Here is a 19,070-nt window from a genome sequence, read left to right as displayed (position 1 = left end):
CTCTGTGAAACCCAGACTAAAGTCTGCGGGTTGGTATCAGAGCTGCCTATCTGCTGAGCAAGGCAAGAAAATCATCTTCTTGCTCTTCTGAAAAAACTACAGTGGATTTAAATACTTTCATTTTCAAACGATAAAGAAACCAGACTGAATCAGGTTGGCTGTTTCTTCCACAGTGATTAAAATTTCATCCCTACGCTTAAAAATAAAAGTAAAAAGGAGTCTCTGTTAGCATTAATACAAGCCTGTCATGAACTCAGATATATGCAAATAAAATGTTCGTGGATAGGAAAATTTTTGTCTCATGCCACACCCTGATCATTAGTTGAGAGAGTTAAAAGGAGTTTATCTCAGTTTCCATGGAGTCAGACTCCACACTCATTACAGCTCCAGAGGAGCTTTGTGCTTTCTTGTGCTGAGGCACAGAGCAAAGGCTGCTCCGTGTATTGACATTTTTTTCTCCTGTTCAGGAAGGAGTGGGTGAATACAGCAATGAAGCCCACAATTTTCAGTACTTGTCATGGTACATAGATCAAATGTAATCCACTCTGCCAGCATAACTCTACATTCAATAGCTTGGAAAGGAGGAGATTTATTTAACTTGAATAATGAAAGGAGTAAATCACTCATGCTCCATCATAGCAGTCTTCTTCATTGAACTGAGCTCCTGCAGTAAATATTTCCTCTTTCTTTCCAAATTATAAGACTTTAATGCTATTTTAATTATTGAAATGCCAAGGAGAATGTCAGCTATGAAGCTGACATCACATGAAGCTGACAAGCTTGTTGAAATTAGGTGGGACATAATCATAATTGAAGCAGGTACATTTCAAACTGCAGGAAAAGGAGCTTTCTACCCTTTTTGAAATCTTAATTTATGGGATAGAAATCCTGGTCCATGTGCTTCTTGGACACAAATTAAAGGCAACCCTGTGCCTGTGTTGATCACTTGTGGGGCTCTTGCCTGTTTATTTTTCTGTAAGTTTTATTTCTTTTATATTGAATTAATTTTGGGTTGTTTGGTCTGAAGGTGGATTTGCCTTCTTAAAGCTTTTCTGTGTGATACTGCTCCATGTTCTGCTTTTCCTCAGGCTCCCCAGGTAAGTCTTATTTCTGTGGTCACATACGGGAACATTCCTTTCGGTGTGGTCTTGAAAGTGATTTCATCAGTTAAAGGTATTTGGGGTGAAAAAATAGTATCATCTGGACCAGGTGTTTGCCTGGCCTTCAAAGGATCTTCTGCTAGGATTTATGAAGAAATTGTTCCCTGTGAGGGTGGTGAGGCCCAGGTTGCCCGGAGAAGCTGTGGCTGCCCCATCCCTGGAAGTGCCCAAGGCCAGGTTGGATGGGGCTTGGAGCAGCCTGGGATAGTGGAAGGCTCATGGCAGGGAGTGGAATGAGATGGGCTTTAAGGTGCCTTCTCAAACAAACCATTCTGAGATTTGATAACTTTATTCCAGGCTTTTATTTTCACATGTCCATGTCCACACAGGAGCTGCTCATCCTTTACATAGCTAGATGTGTTTCCTAAGTATTATTTTAAAAAAATACAAATATGCATTTTCAGCGGACCCTGGACGTTATCAGTGAATTACTCCTGTGTGGGGCAAAGAGAAATGTGCTCGGGGTGGGGCTGTGATGTAGAGCTGAATTTAGTAATACCCTTTGGAAATGAACGATTCTCATTTAAATCCATATATTTTTTCGTATTTCGGTGTTTGGTTGTTTTGTTTTGGTTTTTTTAACACCAACTCGGGCGACTGCAGCAGAGTGTGAGGGCAGACCGGGCGGCAACAGAACGGGAACCCGCGGGCTGTCCCCAGCGGGATGTGAGGGAAGCCCGGAGTGTTCCCGCCGAGGTGTGAGGGGATCCTGGAGCGGGTCGCGCCGGGGTCCAGGGATGTGAGGGGAGTTCGGGCCGTTCTCGCCGGGGTCTGAGGGGAACCAGCCCGGCCATTTTCCCACCGAGCCCCCGCCTCAGCGCCCCGCGCCCGCCGCTCCGGCGCCGCCGCTGATTGGCTGAGAATTGGCGCCAGGGCGAGCTGCTGATTGGTCCATCCGCACGGCACCTCTGGCCAATGAGATAACGCTCTGCCGCCCGCCTTTCCTCCGACTGCCTGTGCCGCTCCCTGCGCCCGCCCACTGCCGGCCCACGGTGCGGGCAGCCGATTGGTTAAGGCACTCCCCGGGCTGGATGTTTAATTGGGCGGTGCTGGGCTGCCCGGCGCCTCACCTGCCGCGCGCCGTCATTGGCCCGCCGCTCCCCGCGCCCCCGCCCATTGGCCGCACCGCCCCTCCAGAGCGTCCCGATTGGCCGTAGCGGCCCGGCCCGGTATCCGGGTAAGATGGCCGCAGTCGGGGAGTGCTCGCTGCCCGCGCCGTGGCGGCCGGTCTCCCTCACTCACGTCGAGTATCCCGCAGGTAACGCTCCTTTTCGCCGCCGCCGGGGCTCCTCACCGCACCTCCGGTCGCGGCGGGCCCCTTCCCGCCGCCCCGCGGCGCTGCCGAGGGCCGCGCTGGCGGCTGCCAAATAGTGAGCCATTGAGCAGCAGCTCTGAGGCGGCAGGGCGCGCGTGCGCGTTGGGGGCGGCGAGGCACTCTGCCAGATTGGGAGCCGCGGCGGGAGCGGCGTTGCGCATGCGCGGTGGGGTCTCCGGGCTGGGGGCTGCGGGGGGGGGGGGGGGCGGGTACGGGGAAGGGGACCGGGAATGGGCTTGAGGGGGCGGCTCCGTCCCGAGGATCCCGGAGCCGCCCGGCCCTCCATTGCCGCTCTGCCCGCTCCACACCGCCGCCTCTGCAGCCCTCTGGCCATGTGTGGTGCCCCCGGCTTCGAGGCGAGGGTCCCACCCACGGTCTGCAGCTCCCCGCTGCCTCCCCAGCAGCAGCGTGCTGGTGGCGGTGTCACCTCCATGCTCCGTGTGCTGCCGGTCTGGCTTGGTGTATCAGCGTGCCAGCGGACTCTGGGGGCCCTCGTGACACCCCAGGGAGCGGGGATGTGGCAGGGTGGCCATGTCCCCGGGATGGGCTCGGCTGCCAGAGGAGTTTGGTGGCTGTGCTGGGAGTGGGGGTGGCAGAGTGTCCCTGTCCCAGGTGGATCTGGTGGGAGCACTTCGGTCGGTCAGCGCTGAGGGAAATGCCCCGAGGACTTCAGTCACAGGATATTTTGTGGCTCAGCTCTTGGCAAGGTGGGTTTGGGTCCTGGCAACGTTGAGAAGTAATAGGTGCCTAAGTGCAAGATAGGCTATTCCAGCTGGGACAGGTATGATTCACAAAGGTCCTGCACACCAGCAGCCTAGGTGGAATGAATTCCTGATGTGCCAGTGTGCAAGAGCAAGTGGGTCTGTGTTCAGCTGGCATATGTCTAAACTGTGTCCTGTCAGTACCTGTAGTCCTTTGGAGCTCCTGTGGGTGCTTTGTGTTGTGCTGGGTTTGGCTGCTTGTTATAATCAGAGATAATAGAAAAATGATGCGTCAGAGTTGTAGTATTAACAATTTGTTCAAAATCCAAGTCTTGTCTAAACACTATTCTCAGTATTTCCAGTTTTAGTGAGCCCCCAACTTGCCGTGAAGTGTTGCTGTATGTCCTGTTTCAATAGCTGGATTTTAGTTCCTGATGAAAGCTCCTCTCAGTAGTGCAATTCCTAAAGCTTTTAAAGTGCTTAGGGATCTTCTGGGTTGAAAGTGCCCATTTAGCTAGGAGACTTGAAATGTGACGACACTGAAAAAATACCTGGCATTGGAGATACATTATTTCTTGGCCCTCCCCCTTATGGCTGTTTCATGGTTTTCTGTGATGCTTTATGTGAAATATTGGCATTTCCTTTTTCTGTCTTGCATTTTCCTCCACGCTGTAAGCTCCTTTGCCATCCCCCTTCTCAAATATATTAATGTGTCAGTTTGGGAGAGATGGGAAACAATCTTGCCAGTAGTACTGATATATTCATCTTTGTATCTTATCTCCTTATCTGAACCTGACAGTATACACAGAGTGTCCTATGCTGCATTTGTTGGATTGGTTTGGGAAATGAAGGTGGTGGAAATCGCTGCACAAGGGTTATCTGTCAGATCTTGAACAATGTGACATAACCTGATTATTTTCTCTCTGCGTTGAGAGCTCTTAGGCAGAGGGAGGAGATGATTGTGTGGAGGGGTAAATCACCACCCAGCTGAGGGTTGTGTATGGAGGAGATGGGCACTGTGTTTATCTTGGATAAAACATGTATTTATGAAAGCCTATAAAGTGGAGACAAAGGAATAAAACAGCTGGACGTATAAAAGTTTAATTTGTTTTCATAGAATCATTTGAGTTGGAGATGCGTCTTAGATCACGGAGTCCAGCTGTTCCTCCAGCACTGCCAAGGCCACCCCTTCAGGCATGGGGAGTCCACCACTGTCCTGGGCAGCTGTGCCAGGGCTGGACAACACTTTCTGTGAAACAGCTTTGCCTAATATCCTAGTCAGACCTCCCCTGGTGCAATTTGTGGCTGTTTCATCTTCTCCTGTCCCTGTTCCCTGGGAGCAGAACCCAACCCCCACCTGACTGACCCCTCCTGTCAGGGAGTTGTGCAGAGCCAGAAGGTCCCCCCATGAGCCTCCTTTTCTCCAGGCTGATCCCTCCCAGCTCCCTCAGCTGCTGTTGGTGCTCCAGACCTTTCTATAGCTTTTTTCCCTTCTCTGGACATGCTTCAGCCCTTTAATGGCTTTCTTGTTGTGAAGTGCACAAAACTGACCCCAGGATTTGAGGTGGAGCTTTTGCAGTGTCCAGTGCAGGGAGACTTGGTGTTATCAGTGATCTGTCTGACAGTGCACTCAATCTCCTTGTCCAGATCATTAATAAAGGTATGAAACAGAACCTGCCTCAGAACTGAGCCCAGCCCCAGCTGCATTTAACTCCATTCTCCACCGATCTGGGCCTGGACAGGTTTTTTAACTGGAAAACAGAGCACTCATCCAAGCTGTGGATGTTCTTCAGGAAGATGCTGTGGAAAGCAGTGTCAAAGACTTTACTAAGTCAAGGTAGACAACATTTTGGTCTAAAATAATGACTTGCAGTAAACAGTAGGTCTGATGCTTTTACCTGGATTTGGGGAAAGTGCTCTTAACTTTATTTAGAAAGGAGTTTATGTTCAGCCTGAGCACATCTGAAGTCCAGGTCCATAAAGCATCTAGGTAATGTATATTTATAAAGGAGTGATGTTGGCAGCATGCTCAGCGCAGTGGAGTTAATGTAGCCTTGTGCTGCTGAGAGGGGTTGGAAGGAGAAATAGATCCTGCTTTTACCAACATCAATTATTAAGCTTTCTTGACATGTCATGCAGTGCTCTGTGGCAAACAGCTTCAGCTTTTGGCTGATCCCAGAGGCTCTGAGCCGCTGTGGCGACTGCCTCTGAAAATCTCCTATCTCCAAAGATTTCCAGTGCAGAACCCCAGCTTTCATCTGCCATGGGTGATGGTCCCGCTCCCTGGGACCAGGTAAAAAGCTGTCACTGCTGATTTCTGCCTCGCAGACAAAGCCTGAATTTGGGCTTCTGCTTCTAATTGTGGAGAAGTGTCTCCAGAAATGTGTTCCCTGTCTGATCTAATGTTTCCTTATCAATAGTGATCCATCAAATCCATCCTTAGTTGCTTGTGTGGCTACACACCTCTCCAGGGCTTCCTGTGATGTTCACTTTGAGCAAAACAAATGAGAAACAGCAGATGAATGCTGTGGTAATCAACTGGAGGCTGGTCTGAGGAATGGAATCTTGGAGACCTGACTGAAATACTACCCATCGGGAATGTTAAGATTAAACATAGGGAGAAAAAAATCCGCCATGGCAGTGCTGCCATGGGTGTGCTAAAGCATGCTGCTGCAGAGGACAGCCTGTAAAAATATCGTCCTGATGCTGCTTTCAGAATTTTTTGATCCTGGAGCATTTCATATTACCAGCTCTGCTTTAGTGAGACCAGGGAATGATCTGGCATAGTGTCAGGTTGCTGGCAGGTAGGCAGGAATAATCCTTCTTCCCTGTGTCCTTCCAGTAATGAGCTGGTGATTGCATCAGGGCTGTTAAGTCCTTTGATGGATGTATAAAAGCTGTATCTCTAATTGTTCTTTGAATCCATTTCCGCTTTGGATCTCACGGTATCTTTGGCACTGAGCTTTGTAGCTTAATGTGGTTGTTGTTTCTTTTCTGTTTTTAAGTTCACTGCTCAGTAATTTCATCAAACACTCTCTCATGTGCAGTGAGAGGCAGCAATTGTTTGCTGTCAATTTCTCCATATAATTCATGACTTTATAGAACTGTTCTATCATCTGTTTTCCTTTTTCAGCTGAAAATATGATTTGTTTGATGTTTTCTGGATGTCTGCTGTCGCATACTTATCTTTGTCCCCATTCTATTTGTCTTTTCTGTGTGTACTCTCCCTTTTTAGCTGGTGACACCAGAATTGCATAATAAATTTTTGTAGTGCTGTAACAGTAACTTCTGTTGTGCTTTTAAAAATGTTCTTGCCTTTTGGACTGCTGCAGAGCACTGGATGCTACTCTGAAGGTATTGGCACGCACTGAGTCTGAGGGTTTCTGTTTGATAACAACCGAACTAAATCCTGTCATGTCATGGGTATAATTAGGGTTGTTTTTTCCCGTATGCATTGCTTTGCATGGGATGACTTTGTGCTGCAGACTTAAAACTCATCTTCAGGGACTTCCTGCCTGTAGGGTGAGTTTCATTAGAGAAACACTGAGTTCCTGGTTTGTTTGGGTTTTTTATTATTATTTGGAGAAAAGAAAGAAAACTTCCTCTCTTCAGTGCAGCTGGGATTCTTAGAGCTCTGGGATTTTCTGGGCCTCCTCACACTGGACAAATTCTTTAAGGAGAGAAACCTGGTGTGCCAAACCTTTTTTTCTGCAGAGTGACAGACTATTCCCAGTTTCTCCAGGATGTTTCCCACAGCCAGGCAGAGCTGGAGGGGCAGGTGTGCAGAATCAGTCAGTGGGTGAAAAGGTTCAAAGGTGCTGGTGCTGTGTCTGCTTTGGCTCAGCAGTTCTTGTTGCTGCTCAGTATCAGCACATGCAGCTCCTATAGGAATGTTTGTTCTGATAACACTTCTCTGATTCTGTGCGGGGTGGGAGATCACAAAGCAGGGCTCATTCCATAGCTGAGCAGTATCTCTTGGAAGAAGCAGATCCCACTCTAGTTTGGCTGCTTTAATGCAGGGTTTTTGTTTAATCTCCCTGCAGAAGTTATGTCTGATTCCTGCCTTTGTGCCATAATTTAAAGCCTCCTGCAGATATTTTTGCTGTCCCACAGCTCATGTTATGGGGATACAAGCAGAGGAAATGACTCTTTTATATCATGAATATTTAGTGATGTAAATGCCCGTGACACACACACTGCATGTTGTCTGTGCAATTTGCACATGTGCACTTAGCCAAGAACACACAACCAGTGGCAGTGCCACAAATAGATCCTTCAATAGGAAGTGGCGATGGCAAGGCTCAGTCTTGTGGTAGGATGTGGTTGGGGGCTGTTGATTCACATTTTTGCATCCTATACAGGTTAAGTAGATGTGGTGAAGCTCAGCTATTTCCACTGGCAGGATGCTGGGTAAAATGTTGAATTGGAGCAGAAGTAGATGCTGAATGAAGGCTGAAAAAAATAGCTTGTGTCTGAGCTATGTATAGTGCTGCACGTACTTATCTCTTGGCTGCCCAAAAATGAGGTAGTTGAATCCTTTATTTTTGCTTTTTGAGCTCCAAATAATGTCCAGGAGAAACTGGACTTTAAAAAAGCAGAATTTAAAACTAAATGAAACCCAAGATATGTTAAGTAGATTCTCCTTTTGCATTTTTGCAGAGATTTTTTTCTCTGTTCCTGCTGGTTGGAGGAACTGCTTCCAAATTCCCAAGTTTAGTAAATTAAAGGCAAATTAATTTTTATAAAAAAAGGCAGGGGTGCTGCTTGCTAGATCTGACTGGACTTTAGCTGTGGCTCTCCTGCACGTCTCCTTTCCCTGGGAATAAGTCTCGGAGCGCACTGGAGCGTGAGAGGAGACGGGAGTGACAGAAGTAATCACGCTCCAAGGCCCCTGGAGCACTGCGTGCTGAGCAGCGCTGGCCTTTCTCTCGGAGCTCACTTTGCCTCTCCGCTGGGGATTTCCAGTCCTTTCAGAGCTGGTTTAGTCACTGGAGCTCTGCCTTGAGCTGCTGATCCAGTGGGGCCGTTTGTGATGGCATTAGTGTGTTCCTGGGGTAGCTGCAGTGCTGCCTTCAGTTAGCGCCCAGCTGTTTATTTGCCTCCCCTAGAAAAAGTGGCTTCAGAATGTGACTGTGTTTAATTGCCACTAGCCACAGGAACATGAAGTATTATTAGTGATATCTGCTCTGTTTTAAATGGACCACTGAAATACTTGAGGAGCTTTTGTGTTGAGTAAAGGACTTGGTGCTTGTAGGCACATCTGGGAGTGATGGTTCCCCTCTCAGGTGTGGTTTTTGTGCCTGTGAAGTCTGGGTGATTTGATTTATTGGGAGTTTTATCATGTAACATAACAGAGGATTTTGAGTTCGCTACTGCTGATCCTATTTAAATTAAAAGACTACTTGCTTAAGTACCTTTTCACCATCTGCACAAGAACTAGAACCCCCTGAGAAGATAAATAATCTGGTTTGGTTTGTACTTGACAAAATTATGGCTTTTAGTGTGGAAGTGCTAAGCCTTTATGTACCGTGGATTAAGAGTGAATGATCTGAAACATGGTGATCTCTTGATGATGAGCTCTCTTTATTTGGTAATACTGGAATTGAGACTATTGGAAAGTATTCCTAAGGCTTTCGGTGTAGTTTAATTGTCTCTTGACAAGGTGGCTTCTCTCATGAATTCCTTCATCATTGATGACAGAACTCATTTTGTTGAGACTCTGTGATTTATGTAAAATCATAAGGGACTTAATTCTCCATTGCCAGGTAACTGGTACTGTCACTTACATCCCCTTTGTGTTACTATAATCCATTGCTTTGGGAGCATTCAGAACACGCCTGAGGCAAGACAACCCTGCCATATGGAGCAAGAAAAGTTTCAAATTCAGTGTCTTCTAATGCTTTTCAGGTTAAAAACAAAGTAGAACCTCACTTGAGTGGAAACTCAGTGTACTTGGTGTTTTTTTCCTCCAAATCTTCCTCCTTTCACCTAACTCCTGCTAATAATCCTTGCTGCTGGTTCCCAGATTTAACTCAGACTCTGGAATTCCAGAGGCTTTCATGTACTATACCTGATGTAACCACAACTTTGTGGCAGTAACATCAGCAGCATGAACATTGTTGTAAAAGGGCAATAACTTCTTTTTTTCAGTTCCAGCACTCAGAGGCCAGGGTTAAAGTCCTTTTGGCCAAGTGCTGCTTTGAAATGCGGGTGCGTGGGTTGGGGAGACTCAATATCTTGCAGTAGAATTGATCTAGGAATGAGTCCAATGCTCAGCCTGTCAGAGGCATCCTGTTTTCTTTTGAGGGGAGTGAAGATGGACAAATTTATGTGGGGGCTGAGCCTTTTGTGTTCACTGATGGGATGGAGATGATCTGATCTGTGAGAACCAATACACAAAAGTACCCATCTCTTCTATTGCTCGCTGGGTTCATACAGCAAGTTTGTGGTGACTTCTGTATTTAAAGATTCTCTGGCAGACAGTCCTCGCTCTTCTGATATGAATTGCTGATCTTGGAGCAAAATTGCTGTGATAATTTTTTGTTTCCTTGGAATTTGTGCTGACATCTTTTCTCTGAATACTTCTGTATGTGTTCCCTTTTTGGCGAAGAGAGGCAAGAGAAACTTGGATCAAAATGCACAGCTGCTCCTTACTTTTGCTGCCCACTTCTGTTCAGAATAAAGGTTTTGAGGGACCTTATGACCTCTGTGAGGTCCCATTGCTGCTCCTTGATTCTTCCTGGAAGATAATTAGACTGTTAATTATATGGGTTGGAGGCCCAAATCCCCTTCTGTGTGGTACAAATGGGCTACTGGTTAAAAAGACAGAGTCTCCTTTATTTCCCTGACATCTCCTGCTATGTTTAGCTATTTATTTCCTTCCCATTTTGCTAATGCTAGTGTTCGTGCAGACACATGGTGAGACAGATTAGGAAACTGATCCAGCTGAAAACTAACCCATATTAGTGAGGGAGTGGAAAAGGATTTGTTTGGGGACTGTTTGCTGGCGCAGAAAAGAAATAGGAATGAGGGGAAAGGAAAGATGCTGCCTCTTTTGCAGCAGCCTGTGCTCATGTTGGATTAAAGTGGCTCTGGGCCCACACCCATGGTTATTGTTGTACATTGGGTGGCAGTAATCTTTACTGAATGATTCCAGGCTCCTTTCATCCCTGATTTTGAACCTGCATGGAAGTACTGCTGTCTCCTTGCCTCAGCTCCTCTGTCATTTTGGGGCACAGGGGCTCACTGCACTGCTGAGTTTGCCCCTCTGCTCTGTGATGTAGGGCTCTGATGGACCCGTGTTATGGTGGCAGGCAAGTACCTGTGAAGTTCACACTGATTTGTTTCTCTTGTTTGTTTCCCCAGGTGATTTCTCTGGCCAGCTTTTAGCTTATTTGAGTCTTGGTCCAATATTCATTATTGTTGGCTTTGTAACACTCATCATATTCAAGAGAGAGCTTCACACGGTGAGTCCTTCTCTCCCTTCCCAGCCTCTCCTTATGACAAAAGTCTTTTCCTTTGTCACCTGGGGCTCCTGTATTCACACTTCTTTTTCTCTCTATAAGGAGCAAGCTGAGGAAAGCCATCTTTCTGTCAGGGAACAGCAGGAGACAGTTAGCACCTGGACCATGTTAAAAGGCCGCTCAGCCTTTTCTGACTTCTCTGTTACTCTGGTGTGTTTTGGACATTATCTGTCCAGAACCATCCAGGGAGATGTCTGAGGAAGTACAGAATGCTGTTGCAGAGTGGGAACACTCCCAAGATCCAGTAGGATCATAGCACTGGGCAGCATATGCAGGAAATGGTGTGTGTAACTCAGGGGGATGCAGCACTTTCTTTGAACTACTGAAGCAGAAAAGGGGATAAAAATAAAACCTAAAGCTTTCCAAGGGACTGGATCTGTCTTTAAGGGCTGTTTTTCAAATGTGAGTTTGAATACCAGGGGCAGAAGAGACTTGTTTCAATCCAAATTCTTAAAATGCTTTCTATCTGCTATGCCAGGTAGTTGGGAATCAGTGTCATGGATAAACTCCCTCTAGGACATACAAACCTCTTGTAACATTTGTCCTCAGTAAACAGATAAAATGGGCCACTGAAAGGATTTTGACAGCACATTTTGAATCTATGTAGGGCCACAGTGTCATGGGAACCAATGGCCCAAGGGACCTGGGAACAGCACTTTTAACTAGGGAAGACAGCTGTTCAGTTTTGGCAACTCAAAGGTTTTGTATTGGCCCAAAAGAGAGAAGAAGCCAGAGTTACTATTGCACAGATGTATAGGTTTCTCAATACAGGGATTTGTTTGGTGTTGGTAATGAGACAAGTGTTGAGGTTTATTCTCAGTTCTTCATGTGGGAGATCATCACTGGGCTGGAGAGAGACACTGGCTGACTTGCAGCAGCCTGATCTGTGGCTCAGGATGTGAGTGAAAAACTGCTTCATCATGTGGAATGGGAGTGAGTGCTAAGGAGGCAGAGTGTCATCACCAGTTGGGAATTTGATCACAGCAGCAGGACTAATTTAGGGGAGGTGTATGAACTGTGAAGAGTAAAAATAAATGCTACCAGGTCTGGCCTAGCTCAGAATGTGGATTCTTCTAAGACTGAAGACAGCAGCTTCAAGATGAAAATATTCATAGAGGGAAAAGCCAGAAAGCCTAAAAAGTCACCTTTATTTTAAACTATTTACCCAAGTAACAGTGTCTGCACTCCCCCTGTTGGTCATCAGGAAAAGCCAGTTCCCAAGAACCTGCCCTGTTGAAAAGGTCACTTTCTGCACTTGCTGGTGCAAGGTGCTGGCAGAAGTGCCCTACAGTGTCATTTTTGTTTTTCTGTGTATCAGCTGCTGAAAAGCTGCATATACACAACGTGTTGTCAAATAGAAAGCAGGCTGAAAAGAAATGTTTTTCTTCCTCAGGTATAGAATTTAGAAGCCATTGTTTTTAACTCTAGTAGTCAAAAAAGAAAATTAGGAACATAATGTTTGGGGTTTTGTCAACAGAGAAGCGTGGTAAGTAGAAGGATCTCTTAGAGGGGATGACATAGCTGTCTTGCATTCACAGATCTCTTTCTTGGGAGGGCTGGTGTTCAACGAGGGAGTGAACTGGTTAATAAAAAATGTAATCCGGGAGCCTCGGCCGTGTGAAGGTAAGGTATGGACCATGAGTGTGGTGGTGTCAGGGGAGTTTTGGGTGGAATGCTGACTGGGGGTTTAGAGGGTTTTTCCCCCCTTTGCCTCACATTGGATGTGGATGTTTGGGTGTAAAAAGGCTGACAGAGCCATCTGAGCAGGGACATGTCCTGAGAACTTTTTGTGTCCTCCAGCAGCATGGTCTGGCTTCATATCTGGAGTTTTCCAGCTGCTGACCATACCTTGACCGTACTGTTTTTTCTTCTCTTCCCAGAAGCCCATTCAACAGTGACCACAAAATATGGGATGCCGTCCAGCCACTCCCAATTCATGTGGTTTTTCTCTGTCTATTCCTTTCTGTTCCTTTATTTAAGGTAAAAATTTCAGGTTAGGTTTTGGCTGTTAATATGTTGAAACACTTGAAATGGGTGGCTCTCTTGCTCGTGACCCTTGAGTGGGATAATGGACTTAAATCTGAGGACATGCACAACTTATTGTGGCTCACGTGGGATTGGAGCATGTCTGTCTCGATCTGAATGTAGGGCTGGAGTTACGATGGCTGAAAATGAGGATGTGAGTGGGCTTCCTTTTACCTGTCAGGGTAAAGGTCTCCCAGTTTTCTTTTTCTAAGCTGTGATGGTGCCCCAGTGTGAGGGAAGAGATGGAGGATAAGGAGGAGAAATGAAGAGCTGCTTTCTCATTTTGTCTCAGTTTCAGTGGGGTTAGCTACAATCTTTTGGATAACAGCTGTCCATTTGTATGACTTTTTAGTTGACTTCCCTTACCAAGTACTGGGTTTACCTGTGCTTTGGCGAAATTCTTGCTGGGGCATGGCTCTGTCGTGTGGCTCTATGTGTGCAGGAAGTCAAAACCCACAGTTCCTCCTGGCTCTGTGGGTGATCGAGGAACTCTGTCTTGACTCCCTTTTGCATATGCTCAGCACTTGCCTCTCACATCAGTGTGAGCATCACAGCAATCCCTGTTCACAGTTGGAGAGAAATACTTATGGCTTCTTGGCTGCTCTTTAACTGCTGCCAGTGGGACAGATTGCTGCTGAGATGGGATTGAGCTGCCCATGACCCCAATGGAGTAAAGCTTTCCCAGGGTTTCAGAGGGAGGGAGGTCAGGACTGCTCAGCTCCCTGCCCTGTGCTAATGGCTCTCCATCTCTTTCAGAATGCACCAAACAAACAATGCGAGGTTTCTGGATTTACTATGGCGACATGTGTTGTCCATCTGCCTCGTCACAGTGGCTTTGCTAGTCTCATATAGTAGGTATGGAGCAACTGTTTGTCTTCTGCTCTCATACAGCCTCGTGGCCTGTCCCAGCCAGCAGCCCTGGCATTCCTTATCTTGCCTTTCCCACCTAATTCTCCACTGCGCCCTACAGTCAGAGCTTCGTAGAGGTGTTGCCATGAGATCCAATAAACAAAGGTGCTACATGTGTGTGCTTCACAGAAGCATTTACAAAACCCCAAATCAGCTGAGCTTGTGCCAATTCCCTGTGGGCTCCAATGCCGTACTCCATCCAGCCCTGCTGCCTCGCCCTCTTTCCAGCACTAAGTGTGGAAGCATTGCCCCATGCCTTGGCACACCAGCATCTGCAGATTGCTACAGTTGATCAATCCCATTGTTTTGCTTGAGCATTAGTTAATCAAAACATTTTGAGCTCGTTGGCTTGCAAGATTTAGTTGTATTAAGGTGGATAAAGAAAATGGAACTGTGATCATGATTTTTTTTTTTTCTCTTTAGTAGATTAAATGTAAAGTGAGCTCCAGTGTTTGGAAAAACAGACAAATTCAAGCTAGAAATAGGGTCACATTTTCCACAGGAAAGTAATTACCTGTTGGCACAGTTGATTGTACACTGCAGCTGATTACTAATTATTTTAAAATCCTGGCAGGACAAATTTGTCAGAGATATATGGTCTAATTAAAATAAAATTAGAGGAAATGAAGTGGCCTGTGTTAGACAGAAGGTCAGATAAGATGATCATAATTATATATGGGCAAAAAGAATTTTGAATGTAGCTTGTGCACACATATAACAGGCCAACAGTGCAGCTCTGAGTAGCTACAGTCAAAGTGAGCACACTGGTCATGCAGCCTCTGTGCCTGTCACATTGGAGAGCAGCAAAATCACCAAAATAAAAAATGCTGTCCATGTTCTTAAAAGCCTTTAAGCCCCAGCTTTGGTGGCCTGGAGGGGACTTGTCCTGTTACTGCCTTTGGAAAAGTCTCTTGTGGGAACTAACAGTATTAGTTCTTCAGCTGATCCAAAGATGGATGAAGACGAATGTGAGGGTTATTAAGTTAAGCTCAAACTAAAAGTGGTCAAAGCTGAAACTGCTATAGCAGGGAAGAATTTTTTCCCCAATTTCCCCCCGCCCCTTATTTTTGGTAGCTTTTTACTGAAAAAAGACACCCACTTTTAACATCTGGAGGATAACTTGCACCTATGTCTGTGGGTCCAGTGACACCTCAGCTCCTGAGTCTTGGCTCCTTTTGTTTTAAAGCCTGTCTGGTGACTCTTCCCCTGCAGGGTTTATTTGCTTTACCACACCTGGAGCCAAGTCCTATATGGAGGTGTGGCAGGAAGCATCATGGCCATAGCCTGGTTTGCCTTCACACAGGAGATCCTAACTCCCCTCTTCCCGAGGATAGCTGCGTGGTAAGTCTCTTTATTCTGTGGAGGTTTGTTACGGATGTTAGAAATGAGAATTCCTGAGCTCTGTCCCAGTTTTGCATATTGGCTGTTGTGTAACCTACTTTGTTCCTCCATGTTTTCTTGTGCATGCGCATATACAAAGGATCATGTGTCCTTGATAAGGATGGGTAAGAGGGAATTCAATCAATTGCTACATTTTGTAAAGCCCTGCTAAAGCTGTGAGGTGTGGCAGCATGCAGGAGGAGCTTTGCAAGATGAACAGCAGACCTTTCTTAATGAATGTCTAATGATCTAGTCAAATTGCAGAGCTATTTAAACGTAATATAGTCTGGAAATATTGTGTAAGGAAAGAAAAAAATGTTTTTTATTAAATGTAACAAAGAAGCCTTTTCACAGCCTGAAGTGATAGAATATAACTGTTAACTAGAGCAGGTTTTGTGCTTTTCTTAAAAATCAAAATTGCAGTAGAGAAAGTCTAATTATTTCCCCCTTTCCACCACATTTTAATTTTTCAGGCCAATTTCAGAGTTCTTTTTAATCCGAGATACCAGCCTCATTCCTAACATCCTGTGGTTTGAATACACAGTCACGAGAGCAGAAGCAAGGTAAGCTGTGTTGGGAGTGGAGGAGCTGTTGCTGCTCTGACCTTTCAAATGCAGTTATTAATTCATTTTCTGATATGTAGCAAATAATTTTCATCTGCTGTGGGTAGAATAGCTCGAAGTAAAGAAATACCAAGTTGTAGGTTAACAATTGCATCTGAAAGGTGAGTCTGGAGAGGGTGTGATTCAAGAATTTAATCTCATTTAAGTGGCATTTCAGCTCCCTGGCTCATGGTTTTTACAAGCAGTTGTTTATAATGCATCCAGAAGTGAGCTTGCATATACTGAAGATGGGGTGGATGTTTTGGGAGTGTGGAGAGTGGGAAGGGCTGATCTGCCTGGTGGGTATGGTGGGAGCACTTTAGTTTTGTGTGGAGCTAAGCAGAGGTGTAATTAATTAATTAAACCAGAGGTTTAATCCTCCTGTATTCCTCTCTGGTTTGTTGCAGCCCCCTGGGATGGGGTTGGAGTCCCCTGTGTCACCTATGCCTGTGTTGCCTTGCAGGAACAGACAGCGCAAGCTGGGTACGAAGCTCCAGTGACCGGGAACGTGGGGACCAGGGCACGTTTTAATGGAGACAGACAAGAGCAGAGACCTGGGAACAGCAAGGAGCCTTTTAACAGACGGACCAAAGGAACAGGCAGGGACCATACCCAAAACCTGAAAGCCTTTGCTCTGCTTTAGCAGCTAAGCTGGATGCTCCCTGATGCATGTGGGACCGTGCAGGAGTAGAAACTCGTTTTGAACACAGATGCACATGGTTGGATGTACCATCGTGTCTACGTCAGGGGAGGGGGGAGAAAATGCCTGGTGTCATGTTCGGGGGAGGGAAAACCAAAAACGAATCCTTTCTGTGACTTTTTTTTTCAGCATGAAATATACACACTATTTATTTATTTTTTTAAATGGAACTATTGTTTATGGGGTGGGTGAGGTGATTGTGTGTTTTTTCTTTTTTTTTTTCCTTTTTTTTATTGTTCGGGTTTTTCTTTTTTGGAAGAAGATGACAAAACTAATCTCAAGTTGGTCATGTTTAATTAGGGCTTTTAATTATTACATGCTTCTTAGGAGGGAGGGGATCTAGGAGGGGTGACAGAATGGAGAGGAAGACTTTCCTTTCTGCAGTCAGTTTGGGAGATCAAAATCAATTCCAGCTGTACTTCGGAACCAAGTACAAAAAGAAAGACAGACTATAAAGATCTGATTTTTAACACTAGTGACAATTCTGCAGGGAAGCCTGCATGGATACCACTTAAGGGGAGTGTGTGTGTAAAACAAAGGAAAACCACAAATATACTGACTCTTAATTTTTTTTCCCACTGCTGCTCCTGTTGTGTAATTAGCAAGAGTGTCCTTTACAGACTCTGTTCTAAGTGGCAAGATTATCATACATATCTCACATTTATTCCATCTCTTCCTTTATACTTTTATTATCTCAGGGTTGCTGTGATCTGTACAGATTCTGTTGTAATGAGTGTGCAGAGGGCACTGGGAAGCCTGTTGGTTTTAAGCAGTGCTGTTCTCCAGTAAGAGTCAGCCCAAAGCCTTACAAAATTCAGTTGCTGGTCTCTGTCTTAAGCACTGGATTTTTTTTATTTTTTGTTTCTGTTAAAGTAGGGAGGGATTTTTAAGAATGAATGCAGTGACAACCAGAAATGAACAACAAGGCAAATTACTAATAACTAGCTCAGCTGCTATCTGAATTATTCCTTGAAGAGTCCTGTTAGACTCCATCCATGAACTACAAGTAGGGAACTTGTCCTAGCAGAGGCTCCTGCCAGTTATCACAGTAGCTTGGCTGGGGTTCTGCAGCTGTAACCTTGAATGCTGAACTCCTACAAGCAAGTTTTGCTTTCCATCCTTCTTCCATTCCGGTTCTCCGTCTGGCCAGTGGCGCTCTGGATGCTGTGTCTCTGTGGGAGTGTGCCTGCCATCTCTGTGTGCTGGTGATGCCTATGACCTCTGTGATCCATGAGTTGACCTGGCAAGGGCTATACTCAAAGTGCTTCAGGGCTGTGCATGGACACTTTCTGTATTTCTAGTATATAATGCAGCAGTTCAAGTGTAACTACACAGAAGTATTTATTCAAAGCACAATTGACTTGAACTTTCACAGATAAAGGACAGCTTCTGAACTGGCTCAAAGGTCATCGGTGTGCCTTCGATGCAGTCATGAGCAGAGGTAAAATGACTGTCACATCTCAGTCTTGCTGCCTGTTTTACTATCTCCACTTTAATCAGACTCCTACATTATAAAGCTGCTTGAAGTGAGATTTTTTTTTTCCTGTTCATCCTGGTTATTTTTTTTTTTAAGTTTTCATTTGTGCCTGTTGCTATAGGAGTTTGTGTGTTTGTGTGGAGTGGAAGCTGCTGTTGGACACCCAGAGTGTTAACTGTAGAAAGTGATCCTGATCCAGGAGATCAGGAATGAAGGCTGTTTAAATTTCTGTGTTTAAATAGATATGGGTAGCAAATTAACTGTTTTCAGTTGGTACAGCAAGTATATATATATATATATACACACATTTTTTTAAGAACTGTTTAGTACTTGCATAACATAAGCAATCCTGTAACATCTGAAGGACCCGAGCACTGGATCTGCTTTGAAGGTGCATCATAATAAAGAGGCATCTTGCAGCTTTCACAAGGACATCTGATCTGCCTTAGACCAGCTCTGTTGGGATGAGACAGGACATCAGATAGGTCCCCTGACATGGCAGTACCGTATGTTTCAGTTTGAAAACTGGTACTTAAGTCTTGCAAAACCATTCATTTTCTCTTTATATCTCTTGTAAGTGAACTTACAAAGCCAGAACAGAGATCACACCTCTCTTCCCCTGCTGAAGGAATGCATTGTTTCAGGAGTGGCTTGGCACTTCCTCAGCCTCTCAAGCTGTTATGACAGACTGCTGAAAAAAATAAATATGAAAGCACCTATTGAGCATAGGGAAGAGGGCTCATCTCGTCATGGAGAGCAGTGCAGTGTAAAAAGCTGTTCCACTTCATGTTGCCTTCAAACCCAAGCTTCCTTCCTAAGAATTTCTAGTAATTCTTAGGAGTGAAGGAGAGGAAGAAGAGGTCTTGAAAGACACTGTAATAAACTCTCCTCTATTCTCTGTGAGTTGTTTGTAATCTGCATCTTCTGCCTACTTTTGCTGTACCTTTTCAGAAATCTTTGCAATACTTGATATACAGTAGAAATTCCTTAGTGATTCCATGGATTTTCTTAACTAAATGGTGCTGTGCAGGAAAAAAAAATGAGCTCTGCCTTATTATCCTACACTTGTATGAAGTCTCCTGCCACTAGTTTTCTGAAACTGAATACTTTCTTTGGAATATGTGGCTTTGCAAGCAGATGCTTTGTCTTCCTCCCCTCTACTCAAGGGGGCTGGATGGAGATATGACAATAAAAGGAAGGTGACAGAATGCTGTGGTTCACTGTTCTTGCTATCCCCACACAAACATTGTCCCATTAAGGGCAGTTATGTAACTTCCG

At 45.4% G+C, this 19,070-nt stretch overlaps 1 protein-coding gene across 1 annotated transcript; it reads left to right on the top strand.

Moving 5' to 3' along the window:
- Positions 1-2,289: 2,289 nt before the first annotated feature.
- On the top strand, positions 2,290-18,985 carry DOLPP1 (dolichyldiphosphatase 1). Its single transcript, XM_005527255.3, has 8 exons — positions 2,290-2,418; positions 10,542-10,642; positions 12,238-12,322; positions 12,580-12,679; positions 13,481-13,579; positions 14,846-14,974; positions 15,487-15,576; positions 16,079-18,985. Exons 1-8 carry the CDS (start codon positions 2,343-2,345, stop codon positions 16,113-16,115), a joined length of 717 nt encoding a protein of 238 aa, XP_005527312.1. The 5' UTR covers positions 2,290-2,342; the 3' UTR covers positions 16,116-18,985.
- Positions 18,986-19,070: the final 85 nt, after the last annotated feature.

Source organism: Pseudopodoces humilis, chromosome 22 (genome assembly GCF_049639895.1).
Source record: "Pseudopodoces humilis isolate 2021_Gansu_Grassland_sample_001 chromosome 22, ASM4963989v1, whole genome shotgun sequence".
Taxonomy (NCBI): domain Eukaryota; kingdom Metazoa; phylum Chordata; class Aves; order Passeriformes; family Paridae; genus Pseudopodoces; species Pseudopodoces humilis.
Note: the sequence above shows the minus strand (reverse complement) of the source record. Positions and strands in the feature narration are given on the sequence as shown.

Bases quoted from the DNA above. Each gene is read 5' to 3' on its own strand.
- DOLPP1 (XM_005527255.3), top strand. From the start codon at position 2,343: ATGGCCGCAGTCGGGGAGTGCTCGCTGCCCGCGCCGTGGCGGCCGGTC. The intron at 13,580-14,845 runs GTATGGAGCAAC...CTTCCCCTGCAG, and splicing joins TTGCTAGTCTCATATAGTAG to GGTTTATTTGCTTTACCACA. The intron at 15,577-16,078 runs GTAAGCTGTGTT...GTTGCCTTGCAG, and splicing joins GTCACGAGAGCAGAAGCAAG to GAACAGACAGCGCAAGCTGG.